This window comes from Telopea speciosissima, chromosome 2 (assembly GCF_018873765.1).
Source record: "Telopea speciosissima isolate NSW1024214 ecotype Mountain lineage chromosome 2, Tspe_v1, whole genome shotgun sequence".
Classification (NCBI taxonomy): domain Eukaryota; kingdom Viridiplantae; phylum Streptophyta; class Magnoliopsida; order Proteales; family Proteaceae; genus Telopea; species Telopea speciosissima.
In genome coordinates, this window is record NC_057917.1 from 67,148,038 (window position 1) to 67,170,984 (window position 22,947).

Below are 22,947 nucleotides of genomic sequence, written 5' to 3' on the forward strand. Positions count from 1 at the left end.
ACATACATATGGGTATGAAAGAATTAAAAATCAAGTTTAATAGCAGACTATTAGTTGATTTATTGTGTCACATACTTCACAATATATACAAGTTAGACTCCTAATAATCTAATTAATGAATCATAACAATGGGTGCAACAAATGGGACAAGAGAGAGCTCAACCTTATAACGCAATACACGGGAATCAAAATCTTTCCACATATCGGATAATGCCTTTAAAAACTCAGACTTCTGCATATTATCCCTTTCCTGCAAGCAGATGAAATTCATCATTTACGAAGTCCTATATCTACCAACATTGTCTTTTAACTTTATATTCTCATTCAAGGCGCACCAAGAAAGCATGATTTCAATAACTGGCAAAAGAAATTATAAAAACACATACAAGCATGTGGTCTAAGAACCGAAGAGCACGCAACCTAGTATCATCCCGAAAAAATGGAGAACCTGCAAAGAATGAACATGAGTTTGAAAAAAGAAAAAAAAACGTAATCAAGGAGGGAAACTACGGTGCAAGAAATGAGAACATTAAGTGCATCTTTGCGTAAGCTTTTGGAGCAGCTACTACAAGACAGCTTCTGGGCTCATGCAGGTTCAAAAACACACAACCAACAAAATAATTTTGTTTGAAATCTTTACCGCAGAAGCCCAAGAATCCTGAAATCCATGTCCCTTGGCTTCTAGGTTCTCGTGCTTCAGTAAATAAATATTCCAAACACTTAATTACGTTGGATCTGCCTTTTTAAACCAAAGAAACTGACTTCTGGAAGCCCTGAAGTAGAGGCCCTAAAAGCTTACCAAAACATGCACTGCCTTAAAACTAGACTGAGGAGCAAAGACCTCCAGGAGCCTGAGTCACAAAGCACAAGGGAGGCGCACACCTCAAGGATGCGAGGAGCATAATTTTCAAATAAATATGTATGATTTATGAGTTGTCAAGGCATCACCTACGTGTCCAGGTGCCTTCTGGGTCCAACGCGACCGACTTGGACTCCTAGGCATCACCTTGTGGTCATATATTAAATCAGTTTTTGATACTTCACAAGTTTACATTGATTTCTTTCACTTTTCATTTCTCACCATTCTTATCTTATTCTTCCTTTTTTATTCTTTATTCCTCTTACTTTCCTCTACCTTTGCAAGGACCTCAGCTTTTCCCTACTTTGTTTTGAAAGGATCCATGTAGCCGACCCCATTCAGTTGGGATAAGGCTGAGTTGTTGTTGTTGTTGTTGCATCGTTTTTTGATGAATATACTTTGTTTCTTATATGTTGGTTTTCTTATTGTAAGTCATTACAAGCATAATTATATCATATTGCATTGATATGACTTCTATGTTACATATAAGCATAATTATATAAAATTATTGTTATATTATATACTCCTTGCCTAGGGTGCCTAGGCAGGCGCCTTGTCACCTAGACACCCGTCCAATGCCTTGGGTCGCCTAGTCGCCTTGACAACTATCATTTATCAAATCACTATGCCTTATGCATATCAGATATTTCACAAAATTTATCAGAAGTTGGCCAAAAAAAATGTAGCGTATGCACAAGTAGAGTTGCTAAAAGCCTAAAAAAGAACCTAAATATCTTACATTCTTACTTGAACTAAAATTTAAAGAGAACAATAAAAGGATAGAAATGCATCTTTGGCAGCTGAATTCACATTAATGTATATTAAAACTATTAAAACACTTAAGAGGTGACATAATACACATAATGATAAAGATAGTATAGAATAACGTACAACACTTAATAAATGTGACAATGACATCAAAAGCCTATTCAAAATTACAAGTAATTAGCAACAAATATTAACCAATGCGAGAATATCAAATCCTGAGCTCCATAACCTACCAATTAGCAAAACAAGCTTTATTCACTCAACTAGAACAGACCCGTAAGGATGCAATGTTCAAACAAAAAGGGCTAAGCCTTGCAATCAATTCAGCGAGGCACACAAAAAGCATAAAAGGCGCAAAAGGGGTGTGCCTCAACAATATATTACGAGGCATGTGGAGTGTGCCTCTCACTGGAGGTTTGTGCCCTAATAACACTCACTAGTTTTTGCACATCAATAGGTGAAATAAAAATGTTTCAATCTCATACTATAATTTAAAATTGTTCAAGAAGGAACTGATTGCTTAAGCCCAACATAAAGTAGCACTGCTCATATCAATACATGTGCATGTTGCAGCTAAAATTCATGCAAGCATGACTCCAAGACATGCCTCACGCAAGGCACACCTCTGTGCACCTTTGTGCCTTAAACTTCGGTGTTCTATTCTAGCAAACAAAGCATAAACCAAGTTTGTTCAACCATTGCAACTCTAGGGGCTTCAAATAAAGCATAAATCTTGCCCTTTTGACCAGTACATCCCTAATGACTTGTTTTAGTTGAAAATATTGGGCCCCTGTAAATTTTTATGCTAAAAATGAGGCTCATATTGTTTAGTCAAACAGAAGCACCCCCAACTGGTAAATTGTTTTCCAATCTATCAAGTGATATTTCCTCCTCTCCCCTGATTCCCAAGAAAATCCCAAATAATTTTTCCAATTTGTACAAACTTTCGAAGGATTCTAAACAACGTTATATTACTGGGAGATTTTGCAATGTGGATTTATACAAAGTGTTTTTTTTAGGGGGGTGCAACACGAGGACTTCCCAGGAGAAAATTTGGACCATTTCTCTATTTGTGGGTGTCATCCTTACTCAGGGGCCATGCTAATCTTCTCTGTATCGTTCCAATTTTATCGGATGTCTCCAAAGAGAATTTATACAAAGATGTTCTCCCCAAATTGAAAATTAATTTCTTTCCAGGCTAAGGCAGCATTTGGTTGCTTGCACAAGTGGTGTAGGAAAGGAAAAGTGAAGAATAACACATGTAAGGTCATTTCATTGTTTTTCAAAAGGGGACTAGGGAGAACATATTGACAACTTTGGGCACAAATTCTATGAGAAAACTGGGGGAAAAGAAAATCAAAAGATGTGGCTGTTTCCCCAACCAACACCTCCTTTTGCAATCAGCGGTGCAGGGTCTCTTTGAGCAGACCCAACTTTATCAAGCTATTTGGTACCTCTCCTTGATTCCAAGAATGCCCCACCGGATTCTGCCTACCATCACTCTGATTGCGGTGCAGCAGATGGACATGGAAAGTGTACAATATTTGGGTACGTGAGTTGTAGAGAGGATGCTCCTTCATGAAAAAGGTGGGAGCTGCAGATAGACCACATTAGGGGCTAAAGGAGCTTGCGAACAAAAGTTCAGGTTGCAAGTTTTCACAGTTGAAGAGATTTTATTAGGGGTTCAACATATGTCAGTTTGTGTTCCCACCAACTAACACCCATAGAAGCCCTGAAGCCAGCAGGAAGGGCAGATACCACTCACAGCAGTCAGCTTCTTGTCCTTCCCCTCATGTCTTGTACCATACATTAGGAAACACATTATGTAATGGAAAATGAACACTTCTTGAGTAAAAGAAAAAGACAAAAAAAAAAAAAGAGAGAGAAATTAACACTCTTGATTTGATTTGCTTGATGGTCCATACTTACCACACTGCCATGTGGATGGTCATAATTCTCAACCAAAGAAATCTCAGACGTAATGGACTTTTCAATGTTTTAATTATGCTACGTCACAATGTTCAAAGACCACACTATTTCATATTTAATTAAATCAATTATTGAAGAGGTAATCAAATAGATTTGATTATAGAACTGTATGTTAAATGCCTTGGTACATGTGCACTACATAATAAAACTTCTTTCATTTCTCACACAATTTCTTACAACAACCAGAGTCCAAACAATGAAGATAAATTATCTCAGTTATTTTTATCATTTTTCCTCTTGCAACCAAACAGGTGACGGAGGAAACCTATTCATTTCCTTTTCTTTTTCTTTTCTTTGCTATGAGAAAACAACCAAACACAGCCTAATCTTTTCAAAAAATTCTCCATGAATTGGCTCCAGAAGGCTTCTTGATGCAGATACATCACCAAAAGAGACTTTTTTTAATGTGAATAAGTCTAGGGTTGGGTTATATACATGTTGGGCCTTTGATCTCAAGGGTTTTCTATGTGATAGGCCACTTTTATGGGCCTAAAATATGGGTAATTAGATTGCATACGGGATTTCTTACTTAGTTTTATTTTTATGTAATTACTAGTCATGTGATCACTTAAGTGATCATGTGACTTGGTTAAGTGGTCATGTGACTATTTAAGTTGGGTTGGATTAGGACTCTACAAGTCCAGCCATGTTTTGAGTCTATTTCCTTTGTTATTTCACTTTCCTAGTCAATTTAGGTTACCTAATAGGTCAAGGATTGAGTTATGCCTTTACTTTTTAGTGGAGTCTATTTTTGAGTCTTTTATATAAGGGTTGTAAGGGGGGCAGTATTGGACACGAATTTTGATATTAGTGAAAAACTTTTGCTGCTGTTCTTCTCCATTAAAGATTTTTGTCTTGTGTTTGATCAAGGCTGGCGGGATCGGTGTTTGATCCGATTGACACCTTGCAGTGGCAAGCCGAGGTGGTTCGTTGGTGGTATTGGTGTTTGATCCAATCGACAACTTGCGGTGTGAAGCCTGGGTGGTTCCTTTGAAGATCTACTTTCACGTCCAAGTAAAGTTTTGGTTTTTATTCAAGTTTTTCAATCAAACAAGCAGCTGCCAAGGAAATTCTTCAACAACAGTAAGTTCGAATCATCTCAAACCCTAGTCATTCATCTTCTAATCCTATAAATATCCTAAACCCTAAATTCCCCTTTGTTTTATTGTTTTTCCCAAACCCTAAAATCATCACAGACCATTCCAGCCATCAAAACAGTCCCATATTTGGATCGAATGCTTCTCTGCCCCCTTGGAGAACTCGATCCAAGTTGCAGCCTAACTAACCACTCTAACCCTAGAAACCCCACTCTCATCTCTTTCAAAAAACCCAAAACCCTAGACATCCCCTTGCTGCTGATTCTAATTAACAAGCCTAGACTTGTTAAAACTTAACGAGACCTTCACTAGAAGACTCCCCTACATCGACTCACCCTAACCCTACCATTAAACCCTAATTTGACCTGAATCACCTATTTTGACCTAGCTGAACTACCCATTCAGATCAGATCCTGGATATTGGCTCCTAGTTTGATCATTCAAACCTAGGACTACATTACTTCTGCATGGGATTTTCCAAAGGAAGACCCAAGTATTTCAATGGGAGAGCCAAAAGAACCAACTCTTCTTGGCCCAAAATCCATTCCAGCCACTATTGATTTATCCAAATTCACTTGAAGGCTCATAATTCGCCGAAAACACATTCATATGTTTGGCTCAAAAAACAGAATCATATTATCCACAAATTATAGGTGAGTAACCTCAATCTCCTTTTTCCAGTTCTAAAATCCTTTAACAAGACTAAAAAGGAAGCTCTAGCAAAAAATCAACTTAAAACATCAGAGCTATAACCGTAATTAAGAAAGGAGATAACAAGTCGCCCTGACAAATTATTTCATGAGATGAAAAGCATCCTTGAGAGACTCATTTATTTCAAACAGACAAATACACATTTGCATTGCATCCAGCCTACATCTTGCTCACCTTCCCCTAAAAACCTTCACGTCCATAGCATATTCTGAAGAGTCCCCAAACATTTCTTTAAATCTACCTTGACAATAATTCCGTTCTCCAAATTTTATTATATTAGAAAAATCTAAACATCCATCACAGGAAGAAATACTCAATAATATCACAAAAGCATCCATCACAGAAAGAAATACTCAGTAATATCATAAACACACAAGAACAAATTGAAACAAGCAAAGCTCAGAAGGTCAATATCTTACCAGTAAAATCCAAGGCAGTTGGTCTTGAAGCCTCATTTACAGAGAGCATATTTCGCAAGTCAGTAACTAAATCTTGTGGGATGCTTGAAAAAACCTCATTTGACAAATAATTCAAACTATTCATGTACTGGAACAAAACACAAGAAATAACAGTTAAACAAAGAAAAATGAAACAACAAAGAGAAATATAGACCTTACTACGAAATATGCATGCCCAGTTGGTGTGGAAATCCTTGAAAACACAGTCAAACTATTTCTTTCCTAGGATTATTGTTGTTGTTGTTTCTGTTACTATTAGTTTAATGACGATAATGAGCTTAAAAGAAAGCAACGAGGAAGAAAGGCAGAAATAACACATCAAAAAGAGTCCAGTTTCAAGAAAAAAAGACAAGGTGATAAACCCAAGGGATATAGGTGAAACCAATGATATCGGGTTTCACTAAACTTGTAATGATAGGCAGAGAGATAAAGTAAATATAAAAACAAACGACGTGATGCAGTACTGAAGACATATCGCAGGCAGCGTGGCCCAGCCTATTTCAAGGCTTGCGTCCACTTTATTTCAGGTTTTAAGTTGTTTCTTTTATGTTTTAGGTTGTTTTTAGTCAGAGCATGTTGAAACGGTGGTTTGTTTGGTCCAGTTTAATTTAGATGCTTACTTTATTGTCTTTAATGTTTTAAGTTGGACCCACATTCTTTTTAAAGACTACTTAGACTATTCAGACTTCAAAAAGTACTGTTGAGTTGCAATGGGAATTGGCTTCCCAGACAGATTCAAACATCACTTTATGGGTTTTTAGAAATAAGATGTGTGGGTGTCTTTTCACCCACAATTTGTTTTCAGAAAAAAGCTGCTACTTCTAAACTCCTTGCGTGGAGATCTTCCTAGTGAAATCAAGGTGTGACTGGTGTGAGATCCAGTGATGCAGCCCCATGTAGGAAGAAGAAGAAGTCCTGAACTTAGGGCTTGATTAGGGAGCCGTAGAGTAGGTTTGTTTGCTGGTTATTGTCCATACTTAGTGTATTTTCCTGTTTTTAGATTGAACCGGTTTAGAATTGGTTGCACCCAATTGGTTCAATTGGCTTAATTTAAGTGAAGTGTTCCTATTGGTTAATATGTCCTTAAATCCTATTGGCTAGTATGGAATCTTCTTTTAAATTAGTTGTTTTAAGTTAGATCCTTTTAATTTGAGTTAATAGGGGTAATTAGGTCTTTTCAGGGTTTTAAGTTTTTAGCTTTGTTTAATTAGGTCCCTTCCACGATTTTGTGAAGGATAAGACTTTAATTTGTAATAGGAATTGGCATTAGCCATATTATAAATATAATAAATCGTGGAGGCTCCCCCACATTGAATTTTGATTAAAAAAAAGACTCTTTGCTGGCCGATTGCTGCTGCTGCTGTTCCTGCTCCTTTGTGAGTGTATATCCTTGTGGATCTCAAGGTGGATAGGGTGGGTGGACTCCTGCGACTCCTTGCATCGAGAAGATCGAGAGGTTCCCTCAATTTTCAAGCTGCTGCCAGTGGATTCCTGCTGTAAGTTTGAAGCTTAATTTTCTGTTCCATCCATTCTTCTTCCCCCCATTCGATCCCTCTTATTTTCTGTTTGAATTTTTAAAACCCTAGATCATCTAAGCCCTATCCAGCAACAACCCCTTATCAGAATCTTACCAAATTCTGATCACAGCTTCCCCTCCATCAGTTCTACACTCGAACTGAACTGTTGTCCCAAATTCTCACTTAAAACCCTAGTTCTATAAAACCCTATTAAAACCCCAAACCCTAGAATCCTGATCTCATACTTCCAGCCATTCAAATCCTAGCCCCTTCCACTCGAACCTCCCTCCTACACATCTGAACACTCAACCCTAACCCCTGGTTCAGATTTCCATTATAAACCCTAGTTTCAGCCTAGATTCTAAACCCTAAAACCCAAACCCTAACCCTAAAAATTCTGGAAATTGAATTTTGTTTCAAAACTTGTTAAAATCTGTTTTAATAGCTTCCCCAAAGCCTGCCTATTAAAATCAGATATACATTACCCCATTCCCCCATACCTAACCCTAGAATTTAACCTAAAAACCCTAATTCTGCCCAGCCAAACCAGCAGCCTTATTTAGATCCTATTGCTTGGCCTCTAGTGGGATTTTGTCTCCTATCTAGAGCTACATTATCCAGCCTAAGGTTCGAAAACTTGTTTCGTTTCACCGTTTCAGTCAACCAAAATTGGCCAAAATTTCGGCAAAATGGTGAAATTTTTTTATGATGTTTTGATTGATCATTTAGGTGGCCAAATGGCTATATTAGGCTCGGATACTCTTCATGGAAACCTTGTTTTAGGCTAAATAAACATATGTAAACCAACGGTCCATGATAATCTTCAGGAAGCTCCTACTGCCACATGGCATCACATTGTAGACGCAGTCCTTCCTCATGCCCACAACAGCATATTGTGGCATGGTAGGCTTGAAAGCAAAGTCCACCATCCTAAGGTCCGATACAACAAGACCTAAAACTTTAGCCAGATTACTCAATTGGCCCCAAAACTTCTCAGATGAAATGGTTGCATGTGCTGCCCAACTAGCAGGGGAACTCAACTCCCTCCACCCAAAGCACTCCTTAGATGCAAAAATAGATCTGAGTCCATCCACCTTAACCCCCCCCCAAAAAAAAAGCTCTTTAATGCCATATAGTTTGTGGTGAATCTGGGTGAAGTTGGGCCTGACAAAGTACCCTTGACACTTCTCCCTTAGAAGGTTCAATGCAAATCCATGGTTGTAGATGAAAGTGCTCACCTATCTTACTCTCTCAACCACACTCTACACCAATTTTACCCATAGTTCAAGAACTCGCGAGATCTCGCCGAGTTTCTCGATTTTTGGAAAATCCAAGACGAGACTGCCTACGAGTCTCAAAAGTGCAATATCTCGGAGAGATCTCGGCGAGATCTCGGATCTCGGTTTCGACCCATTATTTTAACCCATCTACCATTTAAATACCTTACCTAATTGGACAAAACTCGACATATCTCGGCGAGATCTCAGATCTCAGGTTGACCCAAAGTTGAGGCTTCGAGTTGAAACAAAAAATAATACACCAACTCGGCGAGATCTCGACTCGTCTCGGTTTTTCCAAGAGTCAAGTTGGTACCGAGACTCGAGTTTTAGTACCTTGATTTTACCTTCCCCATATCCTTCAGCATCATGTCAATGCAATGGTCTGCACAAGGGGTCCAAAAGAGCAGATACTTACTACTTGTCTTGCTCCCTCAACCATACTGCAACAATTTTACCTTCCCCGTGTCCTTCAGCATCATGTCAATGTAAGGGGCTGCACTAAGCGTCCAGAAGAGCCGGTACTTACTATTATACATCAACTTGTGACTGGCCTTCTTGAAGTTGCTTTCGTTGTCCGTCACAACCTGACAACGTTCTCCATTCCCACCTCCCCAACCACCTCCTTCAACAACTTATAATTGTACTTTTCATCATTTTTCTCCTTGGATGCATCCACAGATTTTAGGAATACTGTCCTTCTGTCATTATAAACCATTAAATTGATGGACTATCTCGTGGGCCCAGTCCAACCATCACACATAATCGTCACCACATAGCTCTTCCACATACACTTCAGGCCAAACTATAGTTTTCGAACATGTTTTACCTGCAAACTAGCAAACAGACAGAGGTAGTAAACAAAAATTTAGAAAACTTGTTGAGATGTCTCATTCGAGATTTTGAGAAGACATGGCCAGCCATCCTCAACATTGCTGAATTTGAATATAATAACTCAGTGAACAGGATGACAAGGCATATTCCATTTGAAGAACTTTTTGGAATTCAACCTTGACGACCTATTGATCTTGTTCCACTTGCACCCCAATCTCGAATCAGCCTTGAACCTGATGAGTTCTTACGTCATATTACTGAAGTGCACACAGACGTTCGATGACAGATAGCTTTGAGCAATGATGTGTATAAGGCTACAACCGATCGTCATGTGGAGTTCAAACCAGGAGACATGGTGATGATTTGTGTTAATCCTGAGACGTTTCAACTTAGTGCTAATACAAAACTCCACCTGAGGAAGATGGGTCCCTATAAAGTGCTGAAACAAATGGGACCAAATGCTTATGCGCTTGAGTTGCCTAATAATATGGCCATAAGCAATATTTTCAATGTGGCTAATCTCTACCTATACCTGGGACATCACTCAGATGAAGGTGACACTGAACATATGCTGAGGCTGCCCCAATTACAGCCGCCTGCTGATGATGAATTTGAAGAGGTCTTGGATGACACTTGCAAAACAAATTCAACGTGGAACCAGTTATCAACGTGGAACCAGTTATCACGCTTTCCTAGTCAAATGGAAAGGCCGTCCAAGACACGAATGCACTTGGATCCACACGGATGACTTCAAACGTCTCGATCCGGATTTATATGAACGCTACATGTCATTCACCAATTCATCGGAGACGAATGATTTCAAGTCGGGGGAGAGTTGATGCAGTACTGAAGACATATCACAGGAGGACCAAGAAGGCCTAGCTTGGCCCAGCCTATTTCAAGGCTTGGGTTCATTTTATTTCTAGCTTTCAGCCGTTTCTTTTATGTTTTAAGTTGTTTTGAGTCAGACTCAGTTGAATCGGTGGTTTGTTTGGTCCAATTTAAGTTAGATATTTACTTTATTGTCTTTCAATGTTTTAAGTTAGGACAACATGCTTTTAAAGAGTACTTAGGCTATTAGAATTTAAAAAGGACTGTTGAGTTGGAATGGGAATCGGCTAGGGGGATTCCCAGCCCGATTCAAATATTATAAATAAAATGCATTAGGGGTCTTTTCACCATGATTTGTTTTCAGAAAAAAAAAACTGCTGCTTCCTTCCTCCTTGCGTGGAGATCTTCCTTGTGGAATTAAGGTGTGACTGGTGCGTGATCCAGCCAGCACCTTGCGGCAGGAAGCCTGGGTGGCATTGCCCTTGTTTATGCTTCTTTAAGGTACTGTTCTTCTGTTATTTTCTGCTAATCTGTCCATTTCTCCCTCCAATTTCTAGCCCTATCCTTGCTAGGAGTGTAAAATTCTGGGAGCTTTGTGTTGCTGATCTCAATTCTGATTACAGAATTGCTCTATTGACTTCTAGATTCTGTTTTCAATTTCACAATCTGTTTGATCTGAAATTCACAATACATGTTGATATTCTGATGTGTTGAATCTGCCATCTTTTTTTATCTGAGTTCTAAATTAACAGAATTGACCTTGTCCTAGTGTCACTAGGAATCCACTATAATCTCAGATCCAGACATTGGATCTTGCTGAAACTTTCGGTAAAGATCACCCCTTCTAACAGTAGTACTCAACCTGAGTTATAGCTTGATCTGGCCTACTGATTTTGCTATATGTGTTTTCTCCCTAAATCTGGTTATTTATTTATCTGTTTGGTACTGTTTTAACTCTTCAAATCAGTATTACATTACGACGACATGAAAGAGTTCGTATAATCTTGATTAAAGTTCTAGAAATAAATAAATGGAAAAACAATGAAGGAAAAAATCTGGAAGAAAGGCTTGAAATCCTCCATGAAAGAGAGATGAAGAAAAGTGAAACAGATGCATGCACTTGTAAGAGAAACTAACAGTAACTCTGCAATAATCCTCTAAAGAGAAGGGGACTGAGCAACAATTGGAGTAAACAATAGGTAAACAACAATACGAATAAGACCATGTCTGAAAAATAACCACAGATTTATACAGAGGATTACCATTTTGACATTGTTGTGGCAGTCCAAAAAAGGCTTGCGAGCAACCAAGTGGTACACAAGGCATCCAAAACTGAACAAGTCAGAAGAACATCCAACTGTTGATTGCTTATTCCGAACCAATTCAGGAGCAGTGTAATTTAGAGATGGTTGAATAGGCAGTACAGAATCCTCAACATCATACTCCTGCAATTTCAAATCTAGTCATGAAATCCATAGCTAAAAAAAGATCAATTAATGACAGATCATTAAGATTTAGCCTTGTAATACCAACTAATGGTGTTTATCAGTTCAATACGAGATTTAATGGACTTAAACTGAAACCAAACAAATTATTAAATGGTTCCAAGTGGTCATACCGAAACCGATTACTAATTGGTTCCAGTTAATCGGTTTGTTATCAGTTCCGATTAATCAGTTTATTAACGGTTCCGGTTTGGTTTCTTCTACCAATTTTGGAGGGGGGGAGAGAGAGAAGAAGAAGACAACAGCCGCTTCTGCCGGAAATTTCAGCAGAAACATTGCTTTGCCGGAGATCAAGAAGAAGAAGAAGTGAGGATGGGAAGCCGTGCTTCTTCTCTGTCTCCAACATCCAACACCCCAATTGTAACCAAAAAAGTTCCCAAAAAAAAAAAAACCTGAACAGAAACAGGTAAGAATGGCAGCAGAACAATAGAAATGAGGAGGAACCAGTTTTAGAACCTCTACACAAATCCATAATGTAAATTGCTTTGAACCTAATTGTGTCAAATTTGAAACCAAAGACAATGGGCAAACAAATAGAGAACGGAAAGAAGAAAAATATCAGAAATTGAAAATTTTAAATGCGAAAAATAGGGACCCGGATTTTAAAACCTAGAACAAAGTAAGATCACTGGATCTATCACAATAACTGAAGATCAGGCAGGAATTCGGAATATCAGATCCCGCGAACAAAGGCCAAATGAGTGAATACCTAAGCGAGGATGGAAGTAATCAGTAAAATACAACAAAAAAAAGTTTACATCGTTGGAATTCCAAAGCTCGCAGGAGACCGAAGACTGGAGACTGAAGGAGAGAGAGAGAGAGAGAGAGGTGAAAATAAAGAATTGAGAAAGACTGTCAGAGAGAAGGATCACTGCTACAGCATAGTGTCACAGCAACTAGGCAACCCAAGATGTTGGAGGGGCACCTAGGCAACAAGGCACCTGCCTAGGCGTGCAGTATATGACTATATGGAATATAGCAATGATAATTTTATAGAAAATGCTTATATGAAACATATGTCAAATGCAATAAACAAAGCATAGAATATAATATAAGTATGTTCATCAAAAAAAAATTACACATAAATCAACGTAAAATTGTGAAATGTCAACAAGGTGTGCTGTCATCTTAGAGCCATTAAAGAAATTGGAAAAGTGTTTGTCATGGAATTAATCACTTTCTTCCTGGAGGGGGTTAAGGGGACTCAAGATTTGCAACATAAATTCACCCAGCAGTAGTATTTCAATATGCTATCTTTAGAAAATAAAAATCAGAAGATAAGGATACATCAGAGGACCACAAAAGATGCAACCCTAAGATCAAGAGGTGGTAGCTAATTCACCTAAATAATCAAGAAGGCAGAATTCCCAAATCAAAAACTTGCAGTAGTTATGCCAAGTTGATACAGCATCAATTTTATATCAAATAAGAAAACAACGAAAATATGAGTGAAATCAAATGGAACACAGCCATATTGGAAAAACTCACTGCATAATGGAAAGGCTGTATATTAGTCAAGTCATTTGATGTCCGTTCTGTAGAGATGGCAAAGGCAAATCCACCAAGTTTCCAAGCTCCACTAGACGTAATAAACACAGTCTGCAAAAGCAGATCAGATTATTAACACATATCACACACAACACAGGACAAACGCAAAGAGTGCTGATGTTTGGGTATAAGACATTCAATCTAATCAACTCTAGTGGTTTAACGTAGGACCAGGGATTTAGCAGAGGCAAGAATTCAGAATTTTTGGAGATCTTGATGATGCTTTTATTTCCTCTAGTGAACCAGACAAGCAGGTTTTATCTTTAAATAGCAGTGATAACTTCCCTTCCCAATCACTTTTCTTTTTGCCTACTATTCCTAGACAGATCACAGATGGACTACTAGAATTCCCTTACAAGTTGATTGTCGAAAACTTCAGCCCCCCTCCTTCCCCACCAAGTAGGCCCTGGCTTGGGAGCTCAAAGCCTCAGATATGTGATAGGTTGCAAAGGAGAGTTAGGAGAAGCTTCATATTCCCTCAGGTTTGTTTGAAGTGCAAACCATAATATCATATCACTTCTCATTCCTTCATCATTTATGACTTTGATAGGGCAGTCTGGGTCCACTTTATTGTTATTATCTTGAATTTTGATGGCAGTTTATGCCGTAATCATGGACCTGCAGGCATTAGACGGGTGTTTAAGGACCATGGTAAAAAAAATTCTTGACAGGTACCATCATGGAAATATTAGATTGGTTTTTTATGGTCCAATTGATATATGGGACTCTGCTCAGACAGAATGCAGATTTGAAGAGAGTCATTAAAGGGTTAGAAATCTTTACAACTCAAGGATAGGATGATCTGAATATCATAGGGGACGAAGCTTTGATCATTAGATGGTTATCTTCCATGGAATCCTTACACCTCAATAGGAAAGATAGAGCCCTCAGTTCCAAGGGGAAAGGGAACATCTCATTTTTATCGAGAATGAGGCCAGATAATGGCTCAGCTGATGAATTAGCTAAGGTTGGGGTGTCTAGGTAGAAATTTTTTGTTGTTGTTGTTGTTGTTGCTATATGTATGCGATCCTACTTTCTTTCTTCAATAAATTTCTTTTATTCATTTAGAAAAAGCCAAATATATAAGAAATATAAGATAAGGAAGGTGTAACCTCAGGTGATATAGCCCGATGAATGAGACGGGCATTGTTATGGAGAAAATCCAGGGATTCAGCAACCTGGAGCAAACCATGTTTCACCTCCAACAATCCCATTTCCTGCAAATAAACTAAAAAATTCTTTCAGAAAGATACAAACTAAAACCACGGATAAATTGGAGGCTGAAACACTTCTATATAACACTAAGGCCCATTTAAGGTTTCTCTTTTAATTTTGCAGAAGAATAAGATGGTTGCAACACAATTGCATCAGTAATTGGAAGAAAAAAAAAATGCCCACTAACGCAAAACAAAATTATGAACAGCACAACTAGGAAAAAAGATCTTAAAGTTGGGAATGCAATTCCCGCATGCTTAGCATTATTGGATTCATACTTCATAAGCAAAACCCAACTTATTAAATTGGGTAGCCCCTATCAGAAATTTAAAATTCTTTGAGACAGCTTCGAGTCTAAAGTTACAAATCCAGCTACAAAGAAATTCTGAGAGTGGTTCCTAAGACTTCAACTTTAAGTCGATTGTCCCCAAAAATGAAAGATCATTCCAAGCAGTGCCCTGTGGAGCATCACTCCAGTGGTTGAATTCAGTGGAGAACCCCTGAGGATGTCCTCCTATATACCTGTCAGAAGATGGGTTGCAGACCCATGCAGTTGCACTGCCCACAGCATGATGTACTGCATCAACCCTAGGTACTCTCTCTCCTATCCATATATGTGGGGCCCACACCTGTTCAGATGTGTGTCAGACCCTGAATGAGATGCTGGTGCAATGCCCAAGCCATACCATGCTTTTTGCCGAAAAGGGAAGATTCCAGCTGCTTCATACAGGGCACCTTTAAATAACGTAGAGATCTGAACTTTCCAATATCAAGAGGGATTCATTACAAGAGGCTTCAACGCAAGATTGCACTTTCACAGGAACGATGTGTATAAGTAGAAGAAGTGCCTTCTGCAATATGGTAGAGGTCTCGAAAGAAAGGGAAAGAACATTTTTATGAGAAAAGCAGAATGCCGCCATAAAGGTGCAAAGATATTATTGGCCTTATGAAGGACAAGATTAGAATGCTAAAAGAGTTCAGTGATCCGACTCAAAACACATATGAGGATATCCATACATTCTTCTGTGGTTCTGGTAATCAATTATGTACCTACATAGATATATGTATATATGAGACACACCCTTATGTATACGATACAGTTTTGACTCAGTCAAATTGGCAGAACAGCATAAGCTTGTCAAATTCAAAAGATTCTGCCTCACCCTTATCAAAAAATAAAAGAACTCTCTCACTTGCTGGGGAACATCTTGTTTGTATACTTCTGACCTACAGGAGGTTCAGGTGATTCTATTAGAGGCTCTCACATCAGCTAGTTTATGAAGAGCTCGCACTGGAGGGGGATGCCACACATTCATCAGTTGGTTTCAATCTTTGAAAACTTGTACTTGGAAATTATATTCCGAAAACTGCAAGGTATTCACTATAGTACAGTTATCAGCCCTTTTCAGTCTTAGCCACTCGCTATTGGAGCTTGTAAACTATTCCAAAAATGCTAGATCTTCTTCCAGATTGAACATCTCATCTCATGGAGGCAAATGGGGGCTTCATTTACAGGGGACATAACCTCACAGTCCATGGATGTATTATTGTGCTTCCCTTGTGCCACTTTGGTTTGATCCCATGTGGATGTAACTTAATTTATTGAATTCCAATATCTTATACCAATGACAATAAGAAGGAAATGAAAATTCATCACTTCCCTCACTCCCTTAGGAAATCCCACTGAAACCTTTTCAACAAATGTATAAGGCCAGCACCTCGATTGAAGACCTCATGAGCAGAGCAGACTATGCACAGATCCTTTCTCATATTAGCCAATGTGTCGGTGTATGTTCCTATTCATAATCATAATCAACAAGAAAAAGTGTGCTTATAATAGCCAAAGTTTTCGAAATTTCGCATTAACTGAAGTGGAGCAAGAACATCAAGACAAGTTCCAATCATGTAGGCCCCGTAGGGGAGGAGGAGACATTTTTCATTGGACCACTCACACATCTTTGGGTCCAATGGGCCATGCCAATCTCTATGCTTGAATCTAAATCATGAACTTTACACAAGGTAACTGAAGGAGTTCCAGTGGACATCTCTATACTTGAATCTAAATCATGAACTTTACACAAGGTAACTGAAGGAATTCCAGTGGATTTTTATTGAAGCTATTCAATTCTACGACATGAGATAGCAGTGTTATTTTTTGGGAAGTTGGCTTTAAGATTGCAATGGAAGCTCTATGGGTAATCTGTGCCCACGGGGCATTAGGATGACATGTGGACTATGGGAAAAATCATCCACACTGTATCAGTTTTCTCATCTCATTATGCATATCAATTATCATGAATCCTAGTTGAACAGCTCACTAGGAATCCAGGAGTAGTAATGAGAGGCAGACAGCATATACAACTGGGTTTTATACATGCTCAGATTTCTTTGGAGTATTATTCTTTTGCAAAACATATTTTAAACTCTTTTTATCGAGTGTCTTGGGGGTGATCCCAGTTCAGACTTGCCCTCCTTGGAGGGCGTTGATCTACTCATTCTTCATATCCTTATTAAATAACTCTGTTGAGATACTAGAAGTATTTTAGTCAAGAGAATGTGTATTAGTTTAAGTCGGTTTAGTAGGGTTATTTTTGGTTCATCAGTTTTTACTCTTTTGAAAGTAGATCGGCTGGGCTAGGTGCAGTTTTGTCCATCATATTTATTTTATGTCTTCAGCCATAAATTATAAATAAGATGAGGCCTGTGATCAGGTATTCAATTTCCATGATCTCAGGCTAGGTTTCTCATTCTCTAGTTTGTGTTTCTTCTCTACTGTTCCTCTCTTCTTCTTCTTTCTCCTTTCTTTTGAATCTGGTTACAGGATTCTGGTTTTCTAACATGGTATCAGAGCCTACTGCAATCAGATTTAGGGTTTTCTTTTCTCCTTCTACTGATCGATCTTTAGGTTCTCTCCTTGTGGTGTGCAGCCACCCATTGCTGCCCTTACTGTTATGGAAACTTGAAGCTATCGACAACAGAGTTTCAGGATCAGATATGGATCCATTCATGATGATTTGCAGTTCCAGATTTGACACAAAAAAATTTTTGTCACTAGCGGTAGAGAGTTGTTAGTCTTGATTTTTTTTTACTGCAGCTGTGATGTAAACTCATGCCTCCCCTAGTACTGTTGGTTCTTTTATTGATGGTTGATCATCTAGGGGTCTTCTACATTGAAAATTTTCTTTCTGCTGTGCTGCTGTTTTGATAATTTCTGGTGTGCTACTGTCGACTCTTGCTTCTCTCATTGCTGCTGGTGCCCTTCTTATTACTCTTGTCATCATGGCTGATTCCAAGGCTGCTTCGGACAATGTCAATGTCCAAACAACCTCTATCAAGCTCGAGGGAAGCTAAAATCATTTGCTATGGATCCAACCTGTGAACATAGTTCAAAAACTCGTTTCGTCTCGGTCGAAATCTCGAATATTTCAAGTATTTCAGTCGAGTCGAAACAAAACGCAAGTTCGAATTGAAAAAATGCAATATTTCTAAATTTTAGGTGAAATTTCGGTCATTTCGGCATTTTACACCCACAAGTGGCCAAGCAAAACTCATAGAAAAAATACCATATTTCGACGAAATTTCAGTCAGACCGAAACACCGAAATGAAACGAGATTTTAAACCTTGCCTGTGAAGGTGTACATTATGGCAAAGGGGAAACTTCAATATATTACATCTTCACCTCCAGCATCTGACAGTATGGAAGAATCGGCCATTAAGGCTTATGAAGAATGGACGAAAGAGAATCTATTGTCCTTATCTGGTTGTGGAACAGCATGGAACCAGATATTATGTTTCACACCACTGCCAAGGGTGTGTGGGATGACTTGCAGAAAACCTTCTCTCAAGAGAAGAACATGACCAGAATTTAAGATCTATATGACAAGTTATTCAACTTCAAGCAATCTGGGAAGTCATTACAGGAGTATTACGGCGCCTTCAAGGGCATGGTGAAAGAACTGGATGTCTTTCAACCCCTTATCACTGATATTGAGAAGCTGAAGACTCAACAGAATGAATTCTATGTTTCCAAATTTCTGGCTGGAAATTTCTAATAAATCCATGGCTGTGTATCCCATTGAGCAATATGTCTCTTTATCTCATCTTCCTTCTTCTTTTCATAGTTTTGCTCTCTCGTTATCTACCAATACCGTCCCCAAACATACTGAAGCCTTACTTATTCTTGGCTGGAAAGCAGCCATGGAAGCTCTTTTGACTCGTAAGACATGGACTTTGGTTGATTTACCTCCCGGTAAGGACTGGTGAAGTGTCACTGGGTCTACACTGTTACGTATCATCCTGATGGCTCTGTTGATCAGCTAAAAGGCCCATCTGGTTGACAAAGGATATACTCAGACCTATGGTGTCGATTATTTTGAGACTTTCTCCCCTGTTGCTAGGTTGAATTCCGTTCATCTGCTTATTTCTCTTGTTGTTAACTTTGAGTGGGCTTTATTTCAGTTGGATATTAAGAATGCCTTCTTGTATGGTGATCTGCATGAGGAAGTATATATGGAGCAACCTCCAGGGTATGTTGCTCAGGGGATAATGGTAGTCGTGTTTGCAAATTGCATAAGGCAATTTATGGCCTCAAGCAGTCACCAACGATCTGCTTTGAGAAATTCAGTATTACTATTACGTTTTTCCCAATGCTATTCTGACCACTCTGCTTTTGTTCGTCGTCAAGGACCAAAAATGATTATTTTGATTGTGTATGTTGACGACATTATTATTTCTGGAAATGATATGGCTGGTATTACAGAGGTAAGAAGTTATCTAGAGTAGCACTTTCAGCTTGGACAGCTACATTATTTTCTTGGTATTGAGGTGATTCGGAGTAAGAAGGGAATCAGCTTGTCTCAAAGGAAATACGTTTTAGATCTATTGTCAGATACTAGTACGCTTGCATCCGAACCAGTGGATACTCCAATGGATCCTCACCCGAAGTTTGGGGTCAGTGATGGTGAAGCTCTCAAGGATGTGCATCAGTACAGAAGCTTGATTGGGAAGCTTATCTATCTCATAGTTACCAAGCCTGATATTTCATTTGTTGTTGGTGTCCTTAGTTAGTTTATGCACTCTCCTTAAAAGGCTCATTGGGATGCAGTAGTTCGTGTTCTAAGGTATCTCAAGGGTGCTCCTGGTAAAGGTCTTATTTATCGGCCTAAAAAGCATATGGAGTTGGTTGGTTTTTCAGATGCTGATTGGGCTGATGTTGCTAGCGATCGGGCATTCCACTATGGGATATTGTACGTTTATTGGCGGTAATCTAGTCACCTGGTGAAGTAAAAAGTAGACAACTATTGCCAAGTCCAGTGCCGAGGTCGAGTACAGGGCTATGGCCCATACTGCTGTTGAGTTGATGTGGCTTCGGTCCTTACTTTTGGAGATGGGTTTCCCTGTTCCTTTTACAATGAAGATATACGGTAATCAAGCTGCTAATACTGCTATATATATTGCTAGTAATCCGGTGTTCCATGAGAAAACCAAACATATAGAGGTGGACTGCCATTTTGTTCGTGATGCTGTTATGAAGAAGCTGATTGAGACTCCTTTTGTTACCTCTCCAGTTCAGTTGGGATGCCTACAAAAGCTTTGTTTGCCCCCAGTTTTCGTACTAGATGTAACAAGCTGAGCATGGGTGATGTGTATGCTCCAGCTTGAGGGGGAGTGTTGAGATACTAAGAGTATTTTAGTCAACAGAATGTGTATTAGTTTAAGTTAGTTTAGTAGTGGTATTTTTGGTTCATCAGTTTTTATTCTTTTGTAGGTAGGTCGGCTGGGCTAGGGACAGGTTTGTTCATCATATTTATTTTATGTCTTCAGCCATAAAAAATAATTAAGATAAGGACTGCAATCAGGTATTCAATTTCCATGATCGCAAGCTAGATTTCTCATTCTCTAGTCTGTGTTTCTTTTCTTCTTCTCTTCTTCTTCTCTTCTTCTTCTTTCTCCTTCCTCTTGAATCTGGTTACAGGATTCTGGTTTTCTAACAAACTCTATATATGGGGAAAAAAATTTATTAGGAAAAAAGTGAAGCTGCATCAAAAAAGCCCTTGGGACTTTTATGGACGTATAAGTCACTGCATCCTTCTTAACATCTTAATTAGTATTCATTAAGGTCGCAGATTATATATCTTTCAAAAAAACATTTCAACTCATCTTTGACGTATATGCCTCAATTTTGTGCACTTACATCACCCAATACAACCTACTGGTCCTTAGTATCATTCAAGGGGGAACATTTTGATGTTTAGGAGGACAATAGTGTTTAAAATGAAGTGGATAATGAGAAGGAAGACAACCAACCACTCTATCATTCACCCAAATAGTTTTGATCCCATTACCAACAAAAACGGCCAAATTTTAAAGGAACTCAGAACTCTAGTGTAACTACCCCAGCCGACAGAGAGGTAACATGCACTTGAGTAAACCTTACTCAACATCCACACTGTGAATCCATCGCTGGTCAAACTTGACCCTCTTTGCTCCCTTAAATTGAATGCTACGTCGTCACAAAAAAAAAAAAATATATATATATATATAGGAAGTAAATTTCAAAGGCAAGCTAGTGGGAAGCCCAACATCCCGGCAGGAGGAATGAGGGGCAGAGAAAAATTAAAATAGAAAGCGTAATGGATCTATTCTCGATAAAGAAAACCACGGCGAATTTCCAATTTTGCATAAAGAATTCAGAACAACATGGCAAATGAATGATAATTCAGATTCACGGCAACATGAATTGATTTGAGAACCAAAAACCTGCAACTGAAACAAATTTCCACTACCTACCATGCCTTTAAGCTCCTTGGGCACCTTGGCAATATTATCAACAGCACCAATAGTATTAGCAACAGAAGCAAAGAGCGGCTCAGTGACCATCGCCATTGCGTTCTTGCTCTCATCCAAACCCTGAACCACGTGAACAACTCCAGGGTGTCGAAGCCGAACCAATCGAGCAGCATCCGCACGAATCATATCGAAAAAAGCGTCTTCAGCTGCCTTCGAGAGACCTGCTCGTACCCGAGCCTCGGAGAGTGCACGCTTGTCCAGGACCCAAACACAGACGATCGGGTACTGCGCAGGAGTGGATCCACGGGATTTTGCAGAGTAGAGCTTCCATACGAGGCCAGGTCCTCCAGATCCAATTTGTTCTAGGAGATCATAGTCTTGAAGGGGCTTTGGACCTGTGACCTCCTGTACAGTAGTCTGAACCGTCTTCTCGATCACAGCTGCGGTCTTCGCCAAAGCTTGTGTTAGGGTTTTCATGTTCAGAGACATGGCTGAGAGACTCCAATACAGAGTGAATTTGAATTTTAATTAAGAGTAGCAATTTTAAATCAGGAAGAAGACGAGGTAGCTTCGATCGATGGAACAGATGAACCAGCAAGTTTCAGCGCTTCCAAGTTCCACCTCTCTCTCTCTTCTCTCTCTATTTCCTTAGAAATTTCTTCAATTTGCTCCTACCGACGGTACTGTTGAATTGAAATTTGATTTTACAAATGTGCCCTTATTGTGACTTCCTTTGTACGGTTATATCCCTTCAGTCCCCATGCCACCGTGGATTGTCGTCGCTTTTAGTCTAGGAGGTTCCCTTTTGTTGGAAAGTGAATAACTGGAATTGACAAAACTGAAACAAAAATGCCAAAATCTACAAATTGTACTTCCAGATTCCAATTTATATTACTAACTTCAAATTATTTCATATTTAGTTTTATAAATTTATTTTACTCTATATCTAAATTTATTGAATTTGAAAGTAAAATAAAAATTACATTCTAAAACGAATCATTACTAAATATAAGTTTAAAATTTTTCACTTCTCACTCCTTTAATTTCCCTTGCAACCGATGGGGTTATTGTTTTTTTTTTAAATAAATTTTCTTCTCACTTCACTTTATCAATTAAAATGTAGCAAAAAAGTTTTGAGAATGGCAATGCGCATGGTCACGCTTAAAGCCATTGAATAGGAGCACAACAAAACCGTTTCTCCCTATTTACGAATCATCGATAGGGTTTTTTGTCTCCTGCATGAATTCCTTCCCTATGAAATGGGAAAAGGAAATGGGACTCATACACCATATAGGAATCTATAGGAGAGTAGCATGTCAATTGGATAAATATGTATTAGATTTTTATGAGAAAAATAAAAAAGAAAAAGTTTTCTGTATGGGAGTGTTGGCGTAAAATGAATCTATCTCTTTCCTCCGCATGTGAAAAGACACCTCTACCCCCTTGATTTAAGGAGGACAGAGATAGACACCTGGGAGTGTGGCCTACTGTATAGAAAACTACTTCCCAAATAAAAATTAGATGAAGTATGTTCAAAGCCTACGTAAT

The 22,947-nt window shown here is 38.8% G+C and overlaps 1 protein-coding gene and 1 non-coding gene across 3 annotated transcripts in view; both read right to left on the reverse strand.

The window, feature by feature from the left end:
* Positions 1 to 22,006, reverse strand: part of LOC122651354 (SCY1-like protein 2) — a 49,066-nt gene extending 27,060 nt beyond the window's left edge. Inside the window, exons 1-7 of one of the 2 annotated variants that reach the window (XM_043844723.1) lie at positions 21,400 to 22,006; positions 14,507 to 14,611; positions 13,335 to 13,445; positions 11,604 to 11,786; positions 5,844 to 5,970; positions 387 to 448; positions 164 to 250 (exon numbers count right to left, since the gene is read on the reverse strand). In XM_043844723.1, coding sequence (XP_043700658.1) covers positions 164 to 250; positions 387 to 448; positions 5,844 to 5,970; positions 11,604 to 11,786; positions 13,335 to 13,445; positions 14,507 to 14,611; positions 21,400 to 21,888 — 1,164 coding nt within the window. In that variant the 5' untranslated portion in view covers positions 21,889 to 22,006. Of the gene's footprint in view, positions 1 to 163; positions 251 to 386; positions 449 to 5,843; positions 5,971 to 11,603; positions 11,787 to 13,334; positions 13,446 to 14,506; positions 14,623 to 21,399 lie in introns of both variants that reach the window. The other variant, XM_043844724.1, reaches the window with a different exon arrangement.
* LOC122653309 lies at positions 2,675 to 2,777 on the reverse strand. Its single transcript, XR_006331744.1, has one exon. It is a non-coding gene; the product is annotated as a U6 spliceosomal RNA (small nuclear RNA).
* Positions 22,007 to 22,947: the final 941 nt, after the last annotated feature.